Source organism: Temnothorax nylanderi, unplaced genomic scaffold (assembly GCF_030848795.1).
Source record: "Temnothorax nylanderi isolate EJ_2023f unplaced genomic scaffold, tnyl_v1.0 TNYL_tig0002_pilon, whole genome shotgun sequence".
Taxonomy (NCBI): Eukaryota; Metazoa; Arthropoda; class Insecta; order Hymenoptera; family Formicidae; genus Temnothorax; species Temnothorax nylanderi.
In genome coordinates this window covers 4,040,833-4,064,745 of record NW_027249064.1, presented here as the reverse complement: position 1 = coordinate 4,064,745, position 23,913 = coordinate 4,040,833, and the positions used below count along the sequence as shown (strand labels likewise).

General features: G+C 40.4%; 2 protein-coding genes across 3 annotated transcripts in view; both read right to left on the bottom strand.

Moving 5' to 3' along the window:
* The window catches only part of LOC139769961 (uncharacterized), a 38,609-nt gene extending 35,528 nt beyond the window's left edge, over positions 1 to 3,081 (bottom strand). The window contains exon 1 of the mRNA XM_071701507.1: positions 2,757 to 3,081. The gene's annotated coding sequence lies outside the window, so the exon portion shown is untranslated. The remainder of the gene's footprint in view (positions 1 to 2,756) is intronic.
* A 2,898-nt stretch (positions 3,082 to 5,979) lies between these two features.
* The window catches only part of Mdy (diacylglycerol O-acyltransferase), a 95,697-nt gene continuing 77,763 nt past the window's right edge, over positions 5,980 to 23,913 (bottom strand). For both annotated transcript variants that reach the window (XM_071701496.1, XM_071701487.1), the window contains exons 9-12: positions 17,075 to 17,119; positions 10,363 to 10,541; positions 7,073 to 7,223; positions 5,980 to 6,622 (exon numbers count right to left, since the gene is read on the bottom strand). In XM_071701496.1, coding sequence (XP_071557597.1) covers positions 6,446 to 6,622; positions 7,073 to 7,223; positions 10,363 to 10,541; positions 17,075 to 17,119 — 552 coding nt within the window. In that variant the 3' untranslated portion in view covers positions 5,980 to 6,445. The remainder of the gene's footprint in view (positions 6,623 to 7,072; positions 7,224 to 10,362; positions 10,542 to 17,074; positions 17,120 to 23,913) is intronic.

Sequence of the window (23,913 nt, the reverse complement as noted above, 5' to 3'; positions counted from 1 at the left end):
ATACGTCGGATAATCCTGAATCGGTAACGACCGCCGGGAATTGGGTCAAAAGCCTGGTCAAGCGATCATTCGGCAATCGAACGGGAAATAACTATTCCCACTTGCACTCGTGCAACGCCGATTTTGTAATGATTCCGCGCACGGAAATGCAATCCACCGCACGCGCTCCTACGCGTGAAATCGATCTTTATTTTCGCGTGTACATCACGGAGGCCGAAAGTTATGGCTGTGTTAAACGTGCCAGCATGACGCACGTTCTACTTCATCGATTCTACGATAGATAACAGAGGATTGCACGAGAGCCGATTAAAAAAAAAACCGACAATAGCTCGAGCTTTCAAAAATTTACTTGCATTGCGATAGGCACTCCGAAATATGTAGATATAATAGCACAACGGCTGTCAACATTAGGAGAAGTAAGGCAAATTATACTTGTTATCCTAGTCGACTCACGAATAACGAAACGACAGTGTTCACGGAACACTGGAGAATGGGTTAATCGATTGAAATTTTGCATAATCTGACCCGTCATGACGTAGATGGTTTCAGGGCATTCACCGACCCCATATAACCGAAGTTGCTTGCATTATAATCTCAAGGGACATTGCGAAGAAACTAACGTGAAGATATCGAATTTCTGGTTTGCGCGGTATTTTCCTCAATAAAGATTAAATGAAACTCTTCAATCTTGTGATATAAATAATCTTTTCACGAACATGCATATATATATATATATATATATATGTATGTTAACTTAATATAAAACTAAGAAAAAATCCATAATCTGGATAATTCAAGCACTACACATCAACCTTGTCCAATTAGTTTTTATATCGCTGAGTCAAATAAAGCTATACATTTTACAATAGTCATTGCTACAAGGATTTTATCTAAGAAAAATAATCGATTCATCCTCATCTATCTCGTTTATCTCTTCTTCTGCGGAAATCGTCGCGTCACGTTCACCAAAGTACCATCGATCGCCGGGCGATAATTCGGCCGATGATGATCGCTTCAATTTTCCATGTGTCGATTGCGAATGTGAACATCGTCGTCGGACGAGCGGATACCATTTTTCTCGCACGTGAGATTGCTGCGCGTGGCTCTTAACAAACGTCAAGTCATTGTTATCGGACGTTCGAAGGGGACGGGTTTCCGGCGCGAGAAAGAAACGGCAGAAGGAAAACCGATGAGTCGAGGCAACACTGATCGATCTTGGACTATTCTCGACGGGGTTTATAAACGAAGCGCATTAAGGCGGACTAACCGCCGCTATTTAGTACTGAAGGTAAACTCAAGCGCTAAGTAATTAATTTTTAAGTGAACCTTGCGTAGATTCTTCCCTAGAAAATTTTCCGAAAAGGAATTTCAGCGCAGCTATTAATAGCGGATTGCATATTGGCGCTCGAATGGAAGCGCATGAATAAACAAGAGACATTAGACGCGCGCGAGATTGACGTGAAACCATTATATGATCTCTATTTATATCATCTAAATGGAAGATTCCTGAAAATTTCGTAGAAATATTTCTACCTCGAAACATGATATGCGGGATAAAATTTTCGATTGTGTATTTATGAAAAATTCACTGGATTCAACTTACTCACATCTCACGTCTATAAAACGGCTGCAATACTATAACTGCAAGTCTTCAGATCATATATTAAGCAGACCATGGTAAATGAAATACTGAGCAACCGAATTAATTCTCTGCATTTAAAACTTATGGGGCAACTAGTATAAAAAGCGTGCAAAATGTACAGCGTGAAAAGGATAAAACTCGCGACGGTGTAACGCAACGCGGATAGCTCAATGCGCATTTAATTAGCGGTGAATTTTTCTCTTGCGTACCTCTAACGAGCGTACCGCGACGTTGCATCGCGGCAATTGAAAACGGAAGAGAAATGCGAGATAACGTCGTGTCTAAGAGTGGAAGAAAAAAAAAAAAGAATCTATATGTACCTACATATATATTATACGTTCGCTTACATACGTTCGAGGACGGACGCGAATATCCGGCTTTCGTTAACCGTTCGCGACTCGATTTGCTCGGATGCATGTCATTCGTACCGTGTAAATATCGCGGGGAAATCGAATTTACCCGTCCAGTGGCGTATGTTCATGGTAAACGAGGACATTGCGAATTTCCGCATTCATTAGGCAACCGTTCAGCCTTATCTCCCGCTTACGTATTATCATAGTTATTGAATATTTCAATCCCATAAGCCGCATTCGCTCCTCATTAATTCATACTCCTAATGAAAAAATTCAATTATAACAATTGTAATCCTACATTCATAATTACGTCTTCTCGTCTGGTACTGATATATAAATGACTTCATTTGGATATTGAAATATCACAAAACTAAAAGATCAAGAGATAAAATAGAAAAATCATTATTGCATAATGTCGTGAAGCAATCACAGAAGAAAGATTTGTCGTAACATTTTTCAAGAACAAGAAAATACGTGTCTCGAATGATTATTATTACAACTATACGAATCTTCGTTCCTTTGCTTTTGCCTATCTCACTCCCATTTACAGTGCCGCATCTAGATTGAATGGAATGTAAATTACACTTATCGCATTCATGCCGGCAATTATTCAGCGCGGCGCTGCAAAATTTCCTAGCGGGACGTGTGTACCGGTTTTTTAAAGGGCAGACTCGTTCCTTTCGCAGAACGCAACCTGGCTCTAAAAGCACCGTGTGTCCCTGCATTTCTCCCGTGTCTCCCGGAATCCGGTAAAAACCAACCTGGTTGCTCCAGCGCCGGAGTCCGTCTGGGTCATCCAGAGAGAGAGAGAGAAAGCTCTTCCGGGCGGATCGAAACGCAGCTGCAGCTTCTCTACGGTACGGGATACCGCCGCCGCGCCGCCCTTCTTCTCTTCGGGCTGGCTCGCGGCTCGATAGAAGCGAAACAACTCCTTCGGCACTGCACACCGCCGGGGTAATACGCGACGAGAGCGGGACGCCTCGTGTACCGGCGATCACCGGTTGTGCGATCCATGCGACACTCTCCGCGGAGGCGTCGCGACGCTCACTGCGGAGACTCCGCCGCGTACCCGCCCTTATAGCATCGTGTTGCGCTCGCACTGCCCCCCCTGTGCCCCCTGACCACCCTTCCACCTTCCTAGTCCGCCGCACCACCGCCGCCACCCTTTCCCACGTTCCCCCCTCCCCACCGACGCCTCTCGCGCGCAACCCCAACCCTCTCGCGGCCCACCTTACGGGATAACGCGAGCGCTCGTTCGAGGGACCGACCGGTGCATTCTTCGGAGATACTTCGTCTGCCGGTGCAGCCGGAGCTTCAGGTAGGAGCGAGGGAATGGGCACCTTCGTGCTCCTTCGGTTACTCAATCCTTTGTTTGCGATTGCATTAAAGCGGAAAAATACGCTTCGCCGTATCCTGAGCTCGCGACGTGCCACTTTATCGTCGTCCCGTCGCTGCGCGGACGATACGTCTCGAGGATCTGCGTATCAAAGGTCTGACGGGACGCGGATGACCGCTTCTGCGTAAACTTTACGTCGACTTTACGTCGACATTAGCAAACAGATCAGTAAACCATTCTAAAAAAATTAATGTGACGAAAAGCTTTACAAACTTTACAACAAGATGCTCAACGCGACGTTTTCTTTTATTATTATTTTACTTACGACATTCGATACTAAATTAACATTAACATAGCAATTCCGGTACTTGTAAATTTCGTGCTTCGTAAATAGCCGAGTCGTTCGTCATAAAGCCCCTTCCGGAAATATTGTAACGCGGTACACGTCAGCCACGTGCTTCAGAAATGGCCGAGATATTTGGTCGAGCATTTTTTCAGCATTTTTATATGGGATCAATTTAAGAGCGTGCAACGCATTCCCGGCCCGTCGAGGCAATTAAATTAAAAGTCGCACGTATCAAGAGAAGTAATTTCTGCTTTTACGGCACGTTCAGGTGGACTCGCGTATCAGTTTACGGAACAATGCAGCTGCTCAAGGGATAAAAGTGCCTCTACCTCAGAGTTTCGGCGCTAACAAAGTTATTTACCGCGTCAGGCGCAAATGCCAATTTAAGAGGTAACCGCTATAATGACGCTAAAGTCAAACCGACGAGCTGATAAGATTTAACTTGTTGAGCGTCGCGACAGACATTGAGCGTCGCTAGCGAGAAAATACATCTCCGTGCAACAAGAAACTTTAACTCTGGAAATGGTTCGGAGCATTTCTAGATGTCAGCGAGTTAATTCCGACATTTACATTCGCGTCGCTCTCGATCGATAAAACGCTGATTTCCCGACAGTGACAGGTTTGATAACGGAGATATATTCTTTACTGCGCGAATAAATAATATAAATTTTTATTCTCGCGAATTGAAAATTGCGAAATGGAGTATAAAGACAATTGAATTATGTCAATGTCGCAAAATTTTCCGCTGTCAGGAACTGTCATTTCTTTCAATAGCTCTGCGATTCTCAATTAAATATGTAACAGGTAACGACAGTATCAGTGCGCAATAATAAAAAATTGAATTATTTCATCAAGTGTGCATAAATCAACAGAAGTAACAATATTATGCTCGCGTGTTTGCTAAATTTTGATTATTTTAAGTTTTCTATTATTATATCTATTTAAAATTTTTTTATTTCCCATAAAAATGGAAATAATATTGACTATTCATTCAGAAAAGGTTGATACAGCATATCATTTATTGATTATTTTTTAAGAAAAATAAACTCATAAAAAAAAACGTCTTTTTTTTAAAAACCTCTTATATTTCTTTAGACTCTAACATATCTAATGTTTCCGTGACGAATGAACAATAACGTATAATAACATTATAAGACTGATGTTACATTCAACTTTCTTTTACGACGAAACATATACTTGTACGACACGTGTTGTCGCTCTAGAAAATTGCGATCCTGAGTAAGATCGACACGCATCGCATTCAGCAGGGTGCTCATAAAATCCTTATCTAGTTAATATCTAAGAGATGAAGATATGTATCACGACGTAATGTTAAAAATAACAAAAAAAAACATTCTTTGTGACGTAGTTATTCGTTGAGATAATGTACCACCATTTAGACTTATCCAAATATGTTTGAATTATACGTATTTGTTAGAAATATATATTAATTAGATAAAGAGCAGAATTCTGTCGCTCATTTACGCTATTTTTAGATATTACATCTATCATTCTGACCGTATTTTCGACCACCAAGTCTTCAGCATCAGTAATTCATCCATCGTAGGGACACACACGTATCACGGTATCCAAACTCATCAGCGGGGAAGAAAAACCCAAGGGTCAGAGCTCAAAGAAGTGCTTCTTTCGAGGGTTAGACTCCTTCGTTCGTGACATGACCCTAACTACTTCTGTCAGGCGACCAATTGGTTATCCAGCTATGTTTCACATGAATATTTTTTTTATGCTTTCTTTCATCAATGGATTATACAATATTTAATGTAAGATCCTTAAATAAAAAGAAAAGATTTGTTATTCAAGAAAATTACATTACGATTACATTACAATCAGTATATAATATAATATTCAGTGGCGTGGAAGCAAGTTATTAAGTGAAACATTTCTTGAAATGTACAATTTAAAAAATTACAAGGGAATTCAAAAAATATATAATGCTTATAAAAAATTGTTCAAATAATTCTTCCTAACTTGATATCCTAAAATAAAATTTGTCAAAAGTTTTACTCAATAACTCGCTTAATATTTTATTCAGTATTGTTTCCGCGGATTTTGCAAGGGTATTACATTTCAGTGATACACAAAGTGATATGTGTATCAAGAAAGAATAAACCCCAACATATGATTTCCGCCTCACTGAGGAGGAAAAAGAATGTGCGGGTCATGCCCTTAAAAAAGCTGTCTTTTCGACGATCCACGGGACAGCCCTTCAGTTTTCCAGCTGAGAGGATAATACTGGAGCCTGCGGCCATTCCTGAGGATGCGGGACAAAATTAAACAAGACTAATGTGAAATATCTTGTTTATTTGACAACAGTTTTGCCTTCTCCGGCGTGGAAGCGCCGCAAAGTTATTGTACAAAAATTATTGACTCCCGCTGTACACACCTAATCGCTGGCGACTATTTACAGCTTTTTCAATTATTATGTAGAAAATATTCTTATAAAACAAAATAGTATCTTCAAATAATGCCCGAACAATCTCGCTTTCGCTTCAACGTTCATTCGCGAAGATACGTATAAGGCACATGTATTATCAAATTTTCAGACGGACGTAAATCATCGCATTGTAATTAAATGACGAGACGATGATTCGAGGAATTTTCCCCCCACCCGAAATACAAACCGGAAGTTACGTAAATCCGCGATCGGTGAAAACGACAGTTTCACGGGGAAGCGACAGGTCGATCGCGAGTTTCTCGTGGAGGACTTCCTCCTTCACTTCTACGTCTTCATCCTTTTTAGCGCACCCTTACACCACGGAATAGTCCTCGATCAGAGTCTCGCCAAAATGAGTTACAACGTAATCGTGATAATACATCATTATACAAAGTGGTTGCCCGATGATGAGGCTCGCCCATACGACGATGTTGCCCCATCTGGCGCCGCAGTATCGTTCCGCCATCTTGCTCAACACCGACAGTGGTATCTAGAATGAACAATTAGCGTTGCACGACCGGAATTTCCGTACTTAGGGACGGACAGGGTAGATCTTGTATGTGCACACAAGATGTAGTGCGCCACGTAATTTCATGTAAAGCATAGCAAATGATGTTGTAACGTTTAAAATCCCGGAATATGACAAAATGTACATAATGATTAAAGGCACATTAACCAATATCTATTAAGAGTAGTTTAACTCTAGCTCTTTACACGCATTCTTTTTCCGATTGTGTTTAATTTATTTGGAATTTTAAGGCTTGATCGCGAACTCTTTATTTTATTTTACAAGATCAATAATGATCATCACCAGTCCAGAATATTATTGAAACTGTCTAAAGCCGTATAGTCTTTGAAGGATCAACAAGAATTTCTTGATATTACAGTCAATATTTGCACATTCAACAATACACGCGAAGGAAACGCGGGCAACTCTTACCTGTCCCATCATACCCATAAACGCCCATATCTTGAACGTCTTCAAGGGTACACTGACAAGATACTCGTGGAAGAAAGCGCTAATAAAAAAGACAGTTACCGACGCCGTGGTTTTACCATAGCCCATTTCTACTACTGGAATATAGAGATGTCTGTAACATAAATGTATCGTCAATAAAATACATTGTATTCGAATGCAACATAATCAATTTTCATTTGTGTGTATGTGAATTCTGTTCAAAAAATAAAATGCAAGAAATATATTTTTTTATATTAAAATCATATAAATTTCTTTCTTTGCTTCTATCCTATGATGCTTTTATAAAAAAATTGCTCACGTTTCGGCAGAATTGCACATTCGACCTAATAGAATAACGCTCTAAACGACTCAATCGATTAAAGATTCTGATTCTAATCGTGGAAGGAGTATATTTAGAACACGTTCGCCTATTACGCAGACAATATCATTATCGGTGTCACAAAGGAATACGCATTTCTACGGTATCCATTCTCAGATGACGGTTAAGCTACGAAATACACGCGAAAGCCGTTAGGCCGATAAGGCAAACAAAAAGTACGATGGCACGAAGTCGCTCCAAAAAATTAAAGCAATATTCAAGAAAGTTTCACAACATCCCGGTTTGGTAACACTCTGCCATTATCGTTTTCGTTTGTATGGCCGAATAAGCAGAACCGGGCAACTCGGGAAAGAGTCGTTAGCCGCTTGGCTATCGGTGGAGATGCATCGAAAAGAGAGCAAGACGCGGAAGAACATTTTAAGAGAGAAAGAAAGAGAAGGAATGGAAATAAGGAATATAAGAAGAAAACAGCGGGAAGAAGAGAACATTCAAAGGTGGGACGACGACAGTTCTAAGGATTTCGGACCATGCACGTTTTGCCAGATCCTCCTGCGCGTCCCATCGTGCTTTCTTTTCCTGCAATCAAAGCGTCTCCCTCGCGCAAGACGTTCGGAAATATCTCCAGTTATAGGGGTATTATAAGTGCCGCGGGGAATAAACAGCCTTAAGTGCGTATCGCGATGCGTATCGGCTTTTCCCATTACAAACCTGAAAAGGCGCCGACGGTGGTCTCAACGTCCTCGTCAACAACGACACACCTCCATGCGTCTACGCCGCCCCTCTCGTCGTCTAGGGAGCATTTCCATTTTCACCTCGACCACCCCCGCGCATCGCCGCGGATACTATGGCTGCGTGCCAGTCGCAGCTTGCAAATGCTGCAGCTACGTATCTCGGTCGTAGCAAAAAAACAAAAAAGGAACGAGCAACCGTAAGCGGGCAGGTGCGTCGCCGAGGTAAAAAGAAGCGCGAACGCCGGGGTGAGACTTTGAAATTCGCGTCGCGGAAACTCACGCGCGGCGGCGTCTCTTTAGCGAGCCTTATTTTTCTCCATTTTTGTGTCATTTAAAAAGGGAGCATGGCCAGTCATTCTCACGGTACGTGTCGCGTTTTATAAGGGTATGTCATAAGAAGACAATCCCGCTCTGGTTATGCAGCGGTGGCTACTATTCTACGTTACGTCACGTCTGTCGGAACTAACTCGAGTAACGCGGTTCTCTTTAGCGCAATAAAATTAAGTTTCTTCATAGCGGTAATATTATTCGGGCTTAATGCCAATGCCCCCGAGAAGAAAAATGCGTGGAACACTTGATAAGCGTCTCAACGTATCCTGTCGCAAAATATCTAATATCCCACACGCGAAAAGCAGTAGATTGACTCTTTATACGACATTCATGGTAAACCTCGTGCAGTTTGTACATGGCAATTCCGACGGCTCCCCTTTCTCTCGGTCACATAATAAGAACTTCGTACGGCCACTTTTACAGGGATTTAAACTTTCTTTTGGGCTACTTTCGAAGTACAAAGAACCGGCGCGAGCTCTTGAAAGGAGGTCGTCACTATGGGCTCGAGTTGTTAGGTGCACGTGCGATGGGTAACCGTGGAAGATGGAAGGCCCGCCGGAAAAGTCTTTCGGAAGTTCGCTGATTGTATTGAGCGGGGGATGTATAATCTAATGTGGCGGCGACAGCCCCGAGACGTATGGGTTGAGGGAGACATTTTAGGCGAAATAAAAGGTTTTCACAAGAAAGCTCATTCTTATAAGACGAAAGACTGTCTCTCGTATATAACGTCTCACATAATATATGTACTCCATATATATAACTGTTCGAAAAATTTGTACACATATAAACTCGAGCTGCTCTCACAATGTCGACAAGTTTATTAAGTTAAGTTGCACGAAAGTTAGAGACAACCAGTACCGTGACATTATTTTTCTTGTCTTGTCTGATGTTTGTACGTAATTGATAAGGCGTGTCTTACGTTAAAATGACGGTCATAGTTGCGAAATAACCTCAGCGAGGCGCGTATTGCATTATTATATAATCATGTTATCTCTACAAGTCAAAGGTGCAAAGTAAAGCGCTGGAAGAGTTTTTCCTTCTATAGCGCGGAAGGTACGCGAGCAGCTGAGTATTATGGAACGGAGAGATGGCGAGGGTAAATAGCATAAGGGAGCGGTGTGTAAAAAAAGAGAAAGAGAGAGAAAAAGAGGTAAAAGCGAGCAAAGAAGCGGAAGAGATGAGGCCGTTACTACAAGCCGGACCTTTGATCGACTTTCTCTGTTCAATCTAACCGAGGTTAAACTTCGTTAACAAGTATGCTTCTCTTTAAGAAGATTCAATTACATCTTTCGCGAATAATGATAATGTGATCTAACGTTCTATCTGCGCAAAAAGAGGAGTTTCCATGCATCAGAAACACCTGACCACGTGCATTTTTTGAGCAACTGATCACTTCACGATTAATTGTGTTAAACTTTGATAACTAACAAACGACGCGACGTTCTATATATATATTGTTCGATCATAGCTACTATTTTATTATATCCCTTCTTAATAAACTTTTTAATAACTCGTATCAAGTTATCGTAGCAACAAATCACTAAATTATATGTAAAAAATCACGTATAATATAATCACGTTTACGTTTCTAAAATGGCAATAATGAATATTTCCCAGCTAATAATAATTAACAATGCTTTGAATAAAGAACATATTTGTCAGTCGATTATCAAAATTTTAAGAATAGCCAACTCAAAATATAATTAAATAAAGTTTAAGAACTTCATTCTTATCGCTTAATTTTCTCGAAAAGCTGAATTCGTAATAATATTAGCGTAATTAGACGATTATTTTTAACCAATTTTATAAAAATCAAAATGAAAAAGTTCCTGTTACCAAGTATTACCATAAACAGAAATTGATTTACTCACCGCACAGCCCAGCGATGCACTGGCATATTCCAGGTTCTCCAGAACGTATCGATATTGTTGGCGTTCCACCAATCGTTGTAAAAATTTCGATCTGCAAAGTGTAGTAACTCACCCAACAGATTCAAAAAGGAGTGAAATATCAAGTAGAAGAAGCAAAGCCATATTAAATGATTTGGTATCTAAAACAGTAAAAATTTAACATGTAAATATAAGTGGTTAGAATCATTAAAGTCGTACGATGTCATTTATAACAGGCTTAAGAGGAAAAAACTTGCTACGAAGAAATAATCCACGTCAAGAATAGAAATGTATTAGTCCGTCTAACATAAGGAAATTATTTCGTCAATATTTTAAAAGCTCGGAATTTCGATTATTCCTTTTCGATAAGAAAGTTTCAGACGTGTAATATTAGAAAATATAAATTTTTTAATATAATTGTATATTAACCTCTCCGGGACCGGAAGCCTAATATTAGGCGCTGGAGTGGCGCCGTCTTTTTCGTAGTTCTATACCCACTGACAAGGACAAAAATGTTCTAAATAGTTCTAAAACTAAAAAGGTCATCCAAAAAAGGAGCCGGTCCTGTAGAGGTTAAGAACGCGATTTTATTTCAGTATTAGATTAATAAATATATTCACACTTTTATTTCCAGAGCACACTATCAGTTCCTCAATGTCACTGACAGAAGATTGATTTAATCTGGACACTGTTTATTCCTATTTTCTACAGCATGGAGAGATAATAACTAAATATACAATATATTATTATTGTACTGTAGGTCTATTTTAAATAATACATTTTCAATATTCCTTATAATCATAAATTTTTCTAATTTGACATTACAAAATGAGACAAATTCTTTCTTAAAGTATTTCAATACTGAAAATTACTCAAAAATAGAAGATATATTTATTAAGAAAATAACACAGTATAGTATACAATTTTATATTTCTGTATACTTTGTTACTGTTGTAAAGAATTTACAATTACTATTTCCCATAAAATTTGCGAACGAGAGACACGTGTTCGAGCGGTAAGGTACGTTCGAAATGCAAACGGCAAGGAGAAGAGCTGCGATTATAAAAAAATAAAAAATTTATCAAAGCTTTTTCACACACAAACACACAAACACACACACACACACACATATGCAATGTATCATGTTCTTAACGGACTGAATAAAATGCGAATAAAACGCCCCATAATGACGTAAAAAAAACTAACTAAAACGAGGATAATCAGGGCGCGGAGACAAGCGTATTACAGTAATATTTACGCATCTGCAGATGAAAGTGAGACGACTGCATAACGAACTTATAAATTATCTCGTCTGTTCCTTTAATTACCCTTTAATGGAAGTAACTTAGACCGAGCCTTTGATCATTTATCGCGTACATAATATGCTACGCTAAAAGTCTTTATCTATTTTATTACAGCTATATTTTCTTAATATTCTTCCTTTTTTAATACTGTTAAAAAATTAGAGGGAAAACAATATGTCATAATTTCGTCGCTATATGTGTATAGGTATATTATTATCGTTTCTCTTTCTTTGCGTTCTTTTATCTTTTATCTCAACTTTAAGATTGATTGTTTTACTTTGCCGCAACATTCATATGTCCCTCATGGCACAACGACAGCCGAAATAAATGTTTTCGCATCAAAGAAGTCGCGAAGAGAGAAGAGGAACAAAAAAACAGGACCTCAGTATCAGACAAATACTTTCGTGAAAATTTCTCGACGGACCGCTCGCTTTCATGACGAAGAATTTCCAAGTTATTTCGTTACGGATGCCATTTCGAGGCCGCCGAGTCGCGGTATCATCCGCGTGCTTCCACCGAGCTCTCTCACGCGAGGCAAAGGACTTAATAATGTTGCCAAGCACAAAGGTCAAGTCTCTTGCGCCGCGAGGCATTCGTGGCACTTTCGCGAAAAAAGGACAGAAAGCCCCCTCGGCACTTTCTCCCGGTTCCTAGCAGCCTCTTCCGGCGTCCACATAGTCCGGGAAAACTTACCTCGGCGTTTTAATTTCGTTTACTCGGGGATGCTACCGAGGGAGAAAGAAAAAGACGGAGAATCGGGATCTACGAAGAGGGAAGAGAAGATAGTGGGAGTTGGGACTAGAGCAGAAGCCAGTGAATCGTTTAAAACACGTCGACGATTCCACAAAGGGAAAAGCGGTAAACTTTAAGCTGCTTTTTTTGGCCAGAGGCTATCTAAAAAGGAAGGAACCGCTTTTCTCTTTAAGCAGTTATATGAGAAATGTAAAATATTGCCGACCAAAAAGGATACGTATATGCGTTTAGCCGATAGGGAAAAGGTGGTAAAAAGTTGATTCCCCGAGATGTTCAATTTTTAAAATTCTCGTTTATACATTGTATCTATATATCTTCAAATTCCGGGAACTTGATCTTTTCTGTAATCCTTGAATATATATATGTATATCTTAATAAATATTTAGACACATATCAATCTTTGGATTCTTAGATTTTTTGGAATCGAAATTAAGCCATGCATTATTAAAAACGCAAATGGTTAAATAGTCGTCGTAATCTCGTTTTCTTCCTTTAAAGATATAATCTTTCTTGGGTTAATTGGATACAGATTATTGATCAACGTAGATATTCAAGGAAGAAATATAATACTGAAACCAGCAAAGAGCCCTATAAAATATTATCCACAGTCGCGAACAAAAGAGCATTTCATTCATATTGATGCGCGGCTCAAACATTGATCCCCCGTGCAAGAAACCAGCAATACCGTTCGATTCGTGCTTGATCCCATTGCCGGCCGCATAACATTAATGCGTGCTTGGTTTATGTGCACCATCCGGCAGTTGATTTTCATCGATAATGCTGGAATATCGTATTACGAGGCGCGGCGAGTGATCCGCGAGATTTTCCACATCATGCGCGTAGTACGGATCGACGTATTCGCGTCATTAGTAGTCATTGCGGAAAAAAAAAGTAGGAGGGTAAGTCGACCTGCCTAAGCGCGTGCATCGCATTACGTTAGCAATCGATATTTTCCATTTTCTTCCCGATCGCTGACGTTACCCTTTCCCTCAACTGCCATTCTCTCTCTCTCCGTGTCCCGAGGGTGCACGACGTGTACCTGTCTGTCGGAGACGTTTACGCTTACCAGGTCTGGAAGGACATTAACATGTGAAAGGTATAACCCAGTAATAACGGTCGGGATAGAGAATGCAAATGAGGGCGGATTGAATTTTTTAACTTTATCGAGAGTCAGCTATTGGCTTGCGAGTAGGAGAGTGGGGTTATATATTTCACAAAGTATGCAAATGTTGAATATAATCGAAGTTGCTGCTCAAGACTGTTCGGAAAGACTTATCCTGAGGGTAAATATTGATCAATTACGAATATTTGGCTAATTATATCATTGCCAAAAAATATTTTAGGAATTTTAGGAACAACAATATTAGTATTTTTACTTCTCGTTGCCTAACACTTCAATTATCTCAACAGAAATAATACTTTAATAAATGTTATATTGACTGAGGTGCAAACCTCTTTTACATCGTCGAGGATTATGTGTCAGAAATTAGATTGTGTCTATCGCTATATTGCAATGCTCGTGATCGATAGATAAAAGCGGCGGAATAATCGGCAATGACGGTGCCATCATAGTCGTTTTGCACTTCGGGTGATTTTCAAAGTCAAAGAGATTTCGGAACGAGGCACCGACACGCGGGCGTATGCAAGAGGCGAGATCGAGCCGAGAAAGAGACGGGGCGAAAGAGAGAAAGGGCCTCATTGGCGAAGCGGACTGCGGGAAAATTGCGTTTCCCCATTACGGCGAGATTAAAGTCCCGTCCCGCATTGCAGTTCCGCCCTGTTTCTTCCGGTGCCACCCTCGTACATAAGAACCGCAATTAACCCACGACGGTCACACGATCCCGGAGTCCACGGTCCCTCGCGGCTATTTGCGGTGTAAACGAAAAGTAAGGGCGCGCGAAAGATCGAGGGACCGACTCGGTCCGGCGATCGGTAAACAATTATTTTTCCTTCGCGCACGCGAGGGACAAATAGAATGTCGCGGCTGTCGCAAATGAGCAACCCTTTGCCTCGCCTTGGCGGAAAGAAGTCTTACTTCTACACGGCGAAATTTATTTTGCCTTGAGGCCGATGTATATGTCTTGTGTGCGCGCGTTTCCTTTCTCTCTATCGTACGTTATTAAAGAACACGCCGGAGGCTTTTTTCCCCCTTCAATAACCAATGTTAGTATTGTTTCGAGAGACTTTGATCTAATCTAAAAGAGTTCTGGGATAATCTCCTTTTAGATCTTCTTCTTTTGCGCAAAAATTTATTTTAGTATTGTATCTGACCTAGTATCTAATTTCGACGTATTTTATCGACTTTTAATGCTGATGTATCATAGATAAAATGGATGAATAAATGGAACGGATCGGATTTTATACGCTAACTGACTAGGTTATATATATATATATATAATGTAATTTATAATTACGGAAGGCTTAAATATAAATTACATTTATTTCATATCTGTAGTCGCGCGTTTAAGGCGTCTCGATGACGGAAAACTGTCGGTGGCGCGAGTCGACGGGCGGGCCAATAATTAACAGTCGGAGCACAGAGTCGGCTCAATTAACGTGGAGCGAACGAAAGTTCTATAACAAAACTCGGTCATGCATGACCGTCGGTCTGCTGTTTTAATCGCGAGTAATCGACGTCTACCGAACGGCCTGGACGCAACGGGCTAGTTCGCCGCGCGCGCCGTTATACACGCTCCCGAGGACAGTCGCTTTGGGACGAATTTATATAATTGAATTCGGTTCACTGGACTCCGCCCAGCACTCGAAACACCACGGCCGGCTAGTTCCGATGCGGAGCAACCGGGCTAACGAGAGAATAACAAGCAACGGCGAACGAACCGGACGCGGAATCGCTCGAGCCGGTCTGAATGTCGAAGAGTAGCGGAGCGTGTCGGCGCGCGATGCGAGAAGAACACGAAAATAAAAAGACACGATGAGCGCTATGACGCTCGCATGAACAAACTATTGCATCGCGCAAACTAGTTCATTTTTTCTTTCTTCTTTTTACATACGTTTTCGATGTGCGGAGAAAGCAATCGTATGTTCTCTTAATTGCAGAAATTAAAAACACAAAGAATAACTGTATAGTTTGAATATCGAGAGATATTAATCTTTTACAACGTCAAACTAATTTCAGATAAGGTTTATTTCTGATAGAAATTTCTCTCCAAGATTACGATTTTTTAGAAATTATTTAGAAGATTAAAACGGTGAAGAAAAGTTCGATTTGAAGTTCAACAAAGAAGCTACCGTTAAAAGTAATGGTTCCTCTATAGACTCTATAAAAATGCATACCCGGTTATTCCAAAAAGTTTACGTTCTCTTAGATAGATTTACTGTTTCCGATATTCACTTTCCAGCAACTGCTTTTATAGCGGCAGAAAAAAACAGGCGAATCGGACGTATCGAAACAACATCTTCGGCATATCGTTGTGCATCGATCTCCCTGCGGACTTAGCGACAAACGACCTTTTTCCATCGTCGGGCGTGCATATTTCACTCGGAAGCGTCACGGGAATATAGCCGACGCACGACGAAACTTAAATCAGGAATTCATAGATTCCGGCGTACTTTCTGCAAGAGCCCCGAAGCTCTTATAGAATCTTCTCTGTACCCTTCCAGACTCGCTCTTCCTTGAAGAAACACAACATTCCTATTTCACGTTCCCGCGGATAGCTTATTTTATTTTCCGACGTGTAACAGATCCAACTTATCGTAAAGTAAAGATCTCTAACCGGGAACATCGAAGCTATCCGTCTCTCATGCATTTTGTTATTTTAGGTAAAAAAAAACACGTCCACAAAGAACGTGTGAAGAAGAAGAAATGAATAAACTGACCAATAAAATTTGTAGCATTGCATCGACAAGGTATGAACAGTTTAGGATTGCGCTAAATAGTCTTAAGGATTTTGAATATTCTCTACGTTTGGAAATTTTATCTTAAGCATTCCCGATTATGTTCTTGGTGAACGTTCGCACAAGAAAGTTAGCGTCAGCTTGCAAACTTATGCACGGAATAGATTTACAACGCGTTATATTAAGCGCAGCATTTATCGACGACACGTAGTTCGATACAAGTTTTCTCTATCCCGCGTTCTGTCGAACGAGCTCGTAGTCATGGCAAAACTCAGGCGGAAACTGCGTTTTGTTGCGGGAGGGAAGAGATTGAATTCGCAAATATTGCCTCGAGACTTTCCTCGCAAGAGGCGTGCTGGAGAAAAATGGCGAAAATCTAGCACGGAAAGTTGAAAGTATCTATGTACGCTGTTTTTCTCTTTTTCTTGACAAGATATATAAATATGGTATCAATGTGGCGACAAATCTAAATTACCACCAAGAAAAATCTACATATTATTATCTTCATATCTTTTTTAGAAAAAAAAAACATAATATTAAAATAATATAGATGTTTAATAATTTTATGTAACACGCGAATTAAGTATTCACAAACTAATATTTATTCGCAACAGCGTTTATCAACAGTGTTAATCAAAAAATATTTGACACCTTTGAAGATAACTTCCTAGATTTAACTCACGACAAAACTTTGAAATTGTTGATTTACAACGTATTTCGGACACATTCGGTACACCCTTATAAACTTGCACGTGTATACATACATATATGTACATACTCACCGCCAGCTTGAGAAGACGCTCGGAGGCCTTGGCTACGTCCATATTCTGCAACGCAAACGAGAGAGGCACGAGATTATTAATGTAGAAGGTAAATAACGTGGGAAACGTGTGCGGAGAAGGGATGCGTTAAGAGAAAGAGAGGGCAGGAATGAGGCAGATATGCCCTAAAGCTGAACGCAAAACAAATGCGAGTTAGGAGGGCAGGTGTGAGAGGGCGAAACGTGCTACAAACTACAAAACGTAACTTTCTAATTGGATTTAAGATGCGTAAATACGATAAACTGTAAGATCGTCGGGACTGAATTACTTCACATACTTCGCATTCGAATAGCACAATTCGAAATTCGCAAAAAAACATCACGATCGAGCGCAGCGATGGAAATTTTGAGCTGTGCGTCACGGTTAAATCGAATCAATAAATCGTCAATTCTTTTGAATTGAAAGGATGCAGCATTTATACGTATCTCTATACAACGTACTACGCTTTGCTGCAGCACAATTAAAGGTTTACTTACGGATGAACGCCCACGCGAAATTAGATTAACGTCACTATCGAGGAAGCAAACCGCAAAATTTAATCCGCGTGTCGAAATGCGGTTATATGATATCGTTACTATTCTGTTATTATTTGAAAAATATCATAGCACTGATATTTTCGAGAACTCCATCAATCAAGAATGCGAGTAAAATTACGAGCATTAGGTTCTTGAATAAAATGTGTCTTAAATAAAAAAGTTATCAGTTTTTGTAAATATAACTCGATAATTCAATTATTATATTTTAAATGTTTGATCCGATTATTATTCAATACGTTCAATTAAATCTAAAAAATTAATCCTTTTTTTTCACGCGATATGATTCATTTCCATTTTAAAGCATTTCGATTCAATTACATTAACTTATGAAATTAGGAAAGTGCACGAAAAAATTTGAAGTGATGAAAAATTCGTCGAATTCGTTTACGTAAATGATATTCGTCTATCCTTAAGCATATCATCGGTATCCAAATTGGCATATTAATGACATATTTATCGAAAACAGAATTTTGAATGACATAATTAAATTTAATATGCGGATCCAATTGAATACTAGAATTAATCAACAAAGTTTAACGGAGATCCAGATGTTGTTAATTCACTTATGGCATATTATTAAATTAAGCAACAAACTTTTAACTTAATTTAACAATAGCTTCTCCATCGGGCGAAGATACCCGTATGCTTCCTTTCCCCGATATAGATTTGCACTTGGTCTATGTCGAATGAGGAGCTTTGCCTTGATGGAATTGATATTTCGTGCACGGCGCTAATTGAACACGAGGGAAGGAAGCCGTCCCTCCGGCGCGGCGTTTCGCTTAAGTGGCGGTTGTCGAGAGGTCCCTCCGAATGCTACAACAGCCAGCTAGCCGCGCTTGTATACCAGGCTTGCAAATAAATACCTTCAGAGCTTCCTCGCGACTTCAACGCATCATTACTATGCGTATATATGCACGCGCCAATGGCCGCATTCCTCCTTAAACTGCGGCATCTCTTTGTAAAGGGAATGTAAAGGGAAAATGCGAGTCTCGAAATATTTCATTTAGCAAGCTATGCATATATTTTTACGTATAGTTCAATGAACTCTTTTCAATAAACTTGAATTTAAATAAAAATACTTCCGGTTATAATTTTTTTATAAAACACAAATTTATAATAATAATCTCTATTTGCATTTCTAAATACAATCTCATTTTTACTGTAATATGCAAATTATAAACACACATTTGGAAATTAATTATATATTTATATTTATTTAGCAAATTAAAAGTCGTGATAACGCATTTCACCTCCCAATTTGCCAGTAAATAACAGATTCAATATGACAATGAAACATACGCAACTGGATCATGCTAATTGCAATTATCGTGACGTATTGCCGTTATTACAGTTAATATTCTGCAGCACACGTGTCGCGACAGTATCATAATGTTAATTAAATTACTCGCATTTGTCGCTGTTGCGACAACGGGATAAATGGAAAAACGGCGAAGGCGAAATGTAGAATGATACTATTATCTAGTGATCCGCAAGTTAATGTCATATGAAACGACGTAACGTATTGAACGTTTCATCTGCTTGTACACTATCAATAGATGATATATTCAATTATTGCAGTGGTTTCACCGTGATAAGTAGAAGCTTGGAAATTAATTGCGGCGAATTACCGGCTTGAAAGGACGCGATTCAAGCAAGTGATACTAAAATTTAAAGACTATACCATAAACAAACGCTTACGTCATGAAGAAAATAATTTTTTTACGACAGCAACAAGTTGTCCCAACGAGGACGTTTCCTTAGCGCCAACTTTACAGCTCAGTTTAATGAGGCACGATACGTTAGCCGGCCTGATAATTACGAGCTGGGGCAAGTGGCGAGCTCAGCTTGCGCCGCGCATCTGCTATAAAACACGACTTTCCTGCGTGTAATTGAACGATTAAAAGAAGCTTCTTAAAAGAACGACGGTAAGAAGAATTTTTAAGACGCAGAAGCAAGAAAAACAGTCGTTAATGAAAAATCTAAGGCGCCATTATCAATATAAGATCGCTTATATAGGCGGCTCGGAAAAAAAACGAGCTGGTTGAATTTGTATTCTCATGAAATCACGGCATCCCAAATGATTGCATTCCGACCGGAGTTGCGAGGGTACTCGGTGGTTCGAGAGAGCCTTCGCGAATGAATAGCAGCACTCGAGATGCAGACGAAAGAAGGGGAAAGTGAAGGGCATCCGAGGGATCGAAAATAAAAGCGGGGTAGATTTTCCTCCGGGCGATCACGTCCGAAACGTCTCACGTAGATATCCGAGCCACATTTTTCTCTCTTTTCTTTCTCTTATTCCATTTCTTCCTCGTTCTCTTTATCCATCCTGTTTCCGCTGCGTTTGTGTAACGCGAACGATCAAAGCATTGGTCTTTGAATGAATATAGTAAAGGCGCGCGAGAGAAGAAAGCGCTTTTACACCATGCATTGTAATTCTCACACATGTTGTAAGAAACAATACTTTTTTTTTACAGATGTACAGTTAATAATAAAAATTGAATACGTCATGATCGCAAAAATGCCAATAACATATCCGCCAAATGTTAATAAATTGAAATTAAGCACGCGAGTTAAACGCGAGAAAATATCTGCCAATATATTTAAAACTGTGCAAAGTTGAAAAGCTATAACTGTACTGATGCGGTTCAGGAATTTTTCTTTTTCGCAACACTTCCCTCCTTCATCTTTTCTATCCGTCTTTATTCGATACAGTCGATCGATGATATACAGTCGAACGTTGTAATCCTTTTCGCAGCGGTATGAAACCGAACACTGATGCTCGTGGCACTTCAACGAATATATATGTTGCGGAACTCCGGAATGCGAGAGAGAATAAAAAAAACGAAGAAGAAATAAACGCGGGAAGGAAAGGAAAAAGTGAGGAAAAAATTTCCTCGACGTCGTACTGTCGAGGAAACGAAGCGACCTCATCTGATCCTCTCATCGCTGTTGGTCGTTTCCTTCGCGCGTCGTCGTTTCAATTAGCACCGAGAGATTTACGACTTTGCATCCGCGAACATCTTGTCCCGTTGAGAAGAGTCCTCGAGATACTAGAAATTCGCTTCAGACGGATTGAATCCCGGCTGGCCGACAATGGCGTGGCGAACGAGAGGTACTTATGTAGACATCGCGTCACCCTTTGGCCGAAAGGCCGATCCTTTATCACGCACGCAGATGCTTTGGTAGATGCTTTATAGAGATTTTATAGACGAGATAGAACGAAAGGACGAGTAGTCGATAGGAGATTCGTGGGAGTTTTTCTAAAAAACAGCGAGTTTTTCGAATAAAGTTCTTATTGGCTCGGATGTAATTACGATAATTATGTAACAAAAATAATAATGTAACTAAAATGATGATTAAATTGAATCAAGATACTCGACCAAGCTCTTACTTATAAACACCGAAACCTTTTTCTCTTCAAAGAATAAAATTTCATGTTTGTCTTACTGTGTTTAATATTAAATATACACTCAGAATAGAACGAAGATATAAAGATCTTTATTCGAATAGTTTAAACGACGCTTTTAACAGCGTTAAATGAATTTCGGTTGTGTTCCTATACGCCCATTACGCGAGAAGCCTGTTTTTCGGCGAAATAACGTCCGGAGTTATGCCTAGAATTCAACTCAACTCCTTTCCGGAGGCAACCAAAATATTTACTTCGATCTGACAACTTCCAGAGTCGCACTTCTAGACTACGCTACTGGAGCGCAGCGGAAGACAAATAGGATTAAAAGGCACTCGACGTGGTCTTAAGTGTTTCGTGCCGGAGCGCCGGCAAAAAGGGGGTTCCATGGACAACTACCCTCGCTGTTCTCTATTCTCTACTCACTAACGTCTTCTGGTACCAGTTAGCAGTCGAATAAATACCGCCTGCAGTTTTTCGCTTCACTTTCCCTTCCTCGCTTCCCCCTCTTTTTTTTCTGGCGCGACAAACAGGCCGGGAAAAAATAAAACAATAACTAGTTCGTGGGGCCGCAACGATTCTCGCGAAAATCCAAGACGATTGAATCTCTTTCTTACAAAGATCTTAGTTCCTCCGCGTCTTGTTTGATCACGAACGCTGGGAGATTGAAATGTTTCTACAAAATATTCGATGTACAACTCGCGCCCGCTTTTCGCCGTCAGTTAAAAGTCGAAGAAATACCGACATTCTTCTCGACAAAGATACGCTGGCAATAAAACTTTGCCTCGCTTTTCACTTCTTTTAGCGAGTATGTAATACCGCCGTCGTTATACGTTAAGCTGGTTGTAATAACGTCCAGCGAGCGGATTTCCAAACTACTTTGAAATAACACTAAAGTCTGAATCCGACGATGTAGTTAGTCGAAAATGGATTATACAGCATCAAAATTCAAAAGTTTCTACGTAGATATAAATTTTCAGGAAAATGCAAGAAAAACATTAGTCGAAGAAGTATAAAATCCACAGAATTTGATATACTAAAATGTTAATGAAGAAGATTAAATTAAAACGAAACGCGCTCACGCAAATTTATCTCTTCGAAGCTTAAAAGAAGGACTGGCAAAAGCACACGAGATCGATCCCGTGAAAATCCGATTCTTGAGTCACGTACATTGAGTCTCATCAGCGATTTTACTTGTTAGCTATCGAAAGAATTTTTGCAGCGTTATAAACTCGAAGCGGAACTCCCGTCCGGCCGGCGCGGCGAGCGCATATCGGCAACTTCGATACAAGAAGGTGCGATCGGCTTCTGGTATTCCGCGAATTCCGTCTCGACAACGTTGGTCAAGTATCTGGAATCCTGCCGACGGAAGGAAAAACGAGCAATGGGCGAATGTCCTGCATGCCGTGCAACTTTTCCCGATTCGCCGCTCCTTGACCCTCGCGCCTTAGCGAGATTCGATGCACGAAGAAAATATTAGAGAGATAAAAGAACATTAAATTCGTGCATAAATAAAACTTCTCTAAAATTAACCTTTCTATAAAAAGTTTTTTCTCAAAATATTACTTCTCGAAGAACCCCTTTCCCTTCTCTCTTCCTCCCCCTTCTCTATATATATTTTTATAAAATATAATCGATTATGTTACACATAACTAAAATTATATATGTATATATATGTGAAAGCATAGTGCGTATTATATGCGATTAAAAAATCAATACATTTTACATGTTCCATATGTTCCGTCGTAACCACCATAAAGCCGCATGCTTCTCGAAGCAGTAACCATTTGCGACGCACTTCCGAAATCCTTTAAACGCTCATCCCTTTAAGCTGCACTATGCTGTGAGCCGATAAGCCGAAGTACGATGCACCGTCTCTACCACTGCTCGATCACTCAATCGATCCGGGAAACAAAATGCCGCACAATTCTACAGACAAATGTCACAGAAAAAGTTTCTTAGTTTCTTCGTGACATAACAATTATTCGTAATACTTAACATCGTTGAATTGCATGACAGATCGTATTTACGGCATTAAACAAATCTATAAGACGCTAGTACAAAATAAAAAAGACTAAACGAAAGTAAGAAACAATGTAGAAACGAGATAGCAAGCAACGCTAAATAAGAGATGGACAGTTACATTTAGTGTAATTGAAGCGAGCGATATTACTCGGAAAAAATTGTTCGTGCAGAAGCACCGACTGTCACTAAGCAAGCGCAGCACGATGGATATTTCTCAGCGCTGGAGGGGTTAATCGCCCACTTGCCAGAGGAAATCGCGAGGATTTCCGGTCGCGCGCGGCGCGGCGCGGCGCGGCCCGTGCCGACCTTCTTATATCCATTCATTCCACCCTGTAAGAATAACGAGGCTCAGGCTGGAGCAGTAAAAAGTGATTACCCTCCGACAAGCATCATCCGCAGTTATCAATTTTCTCCCTTCGCGACTCCGCGATCCGGCGGAAGCAATATCCACGTAGATTTCTTAATCTCACGATTTCCCTCTCTCGTCTCCTTCCTCACCCCCCCCCCCCTTCGTCAACATCCGCATCGGGCGACAGTGATAGACCACGGCGAGCTAAATCGAGGGAAGCGAACGCGCCCGTTTCTCAGCGCCAGCTGGACGCTCGATCGACGAGACGTGACTGTCGTAATCGCGACTCGCAATTATCAGATCCAATTTGTCGCCGAGCGAAGAAAGAATGGCGCATGGAACGAACGCGGAAGCGATCGAAATGGAAGAGGATTGAAACGGTGGAAGGGATAGTTTGTCGTTCGGCCCCCTATCCCGGCATTAACTTGCCTGCAACTAGCAGCAGTGGCAATTACTTTGCGTTCGTTCGGTCGATACCGCGATC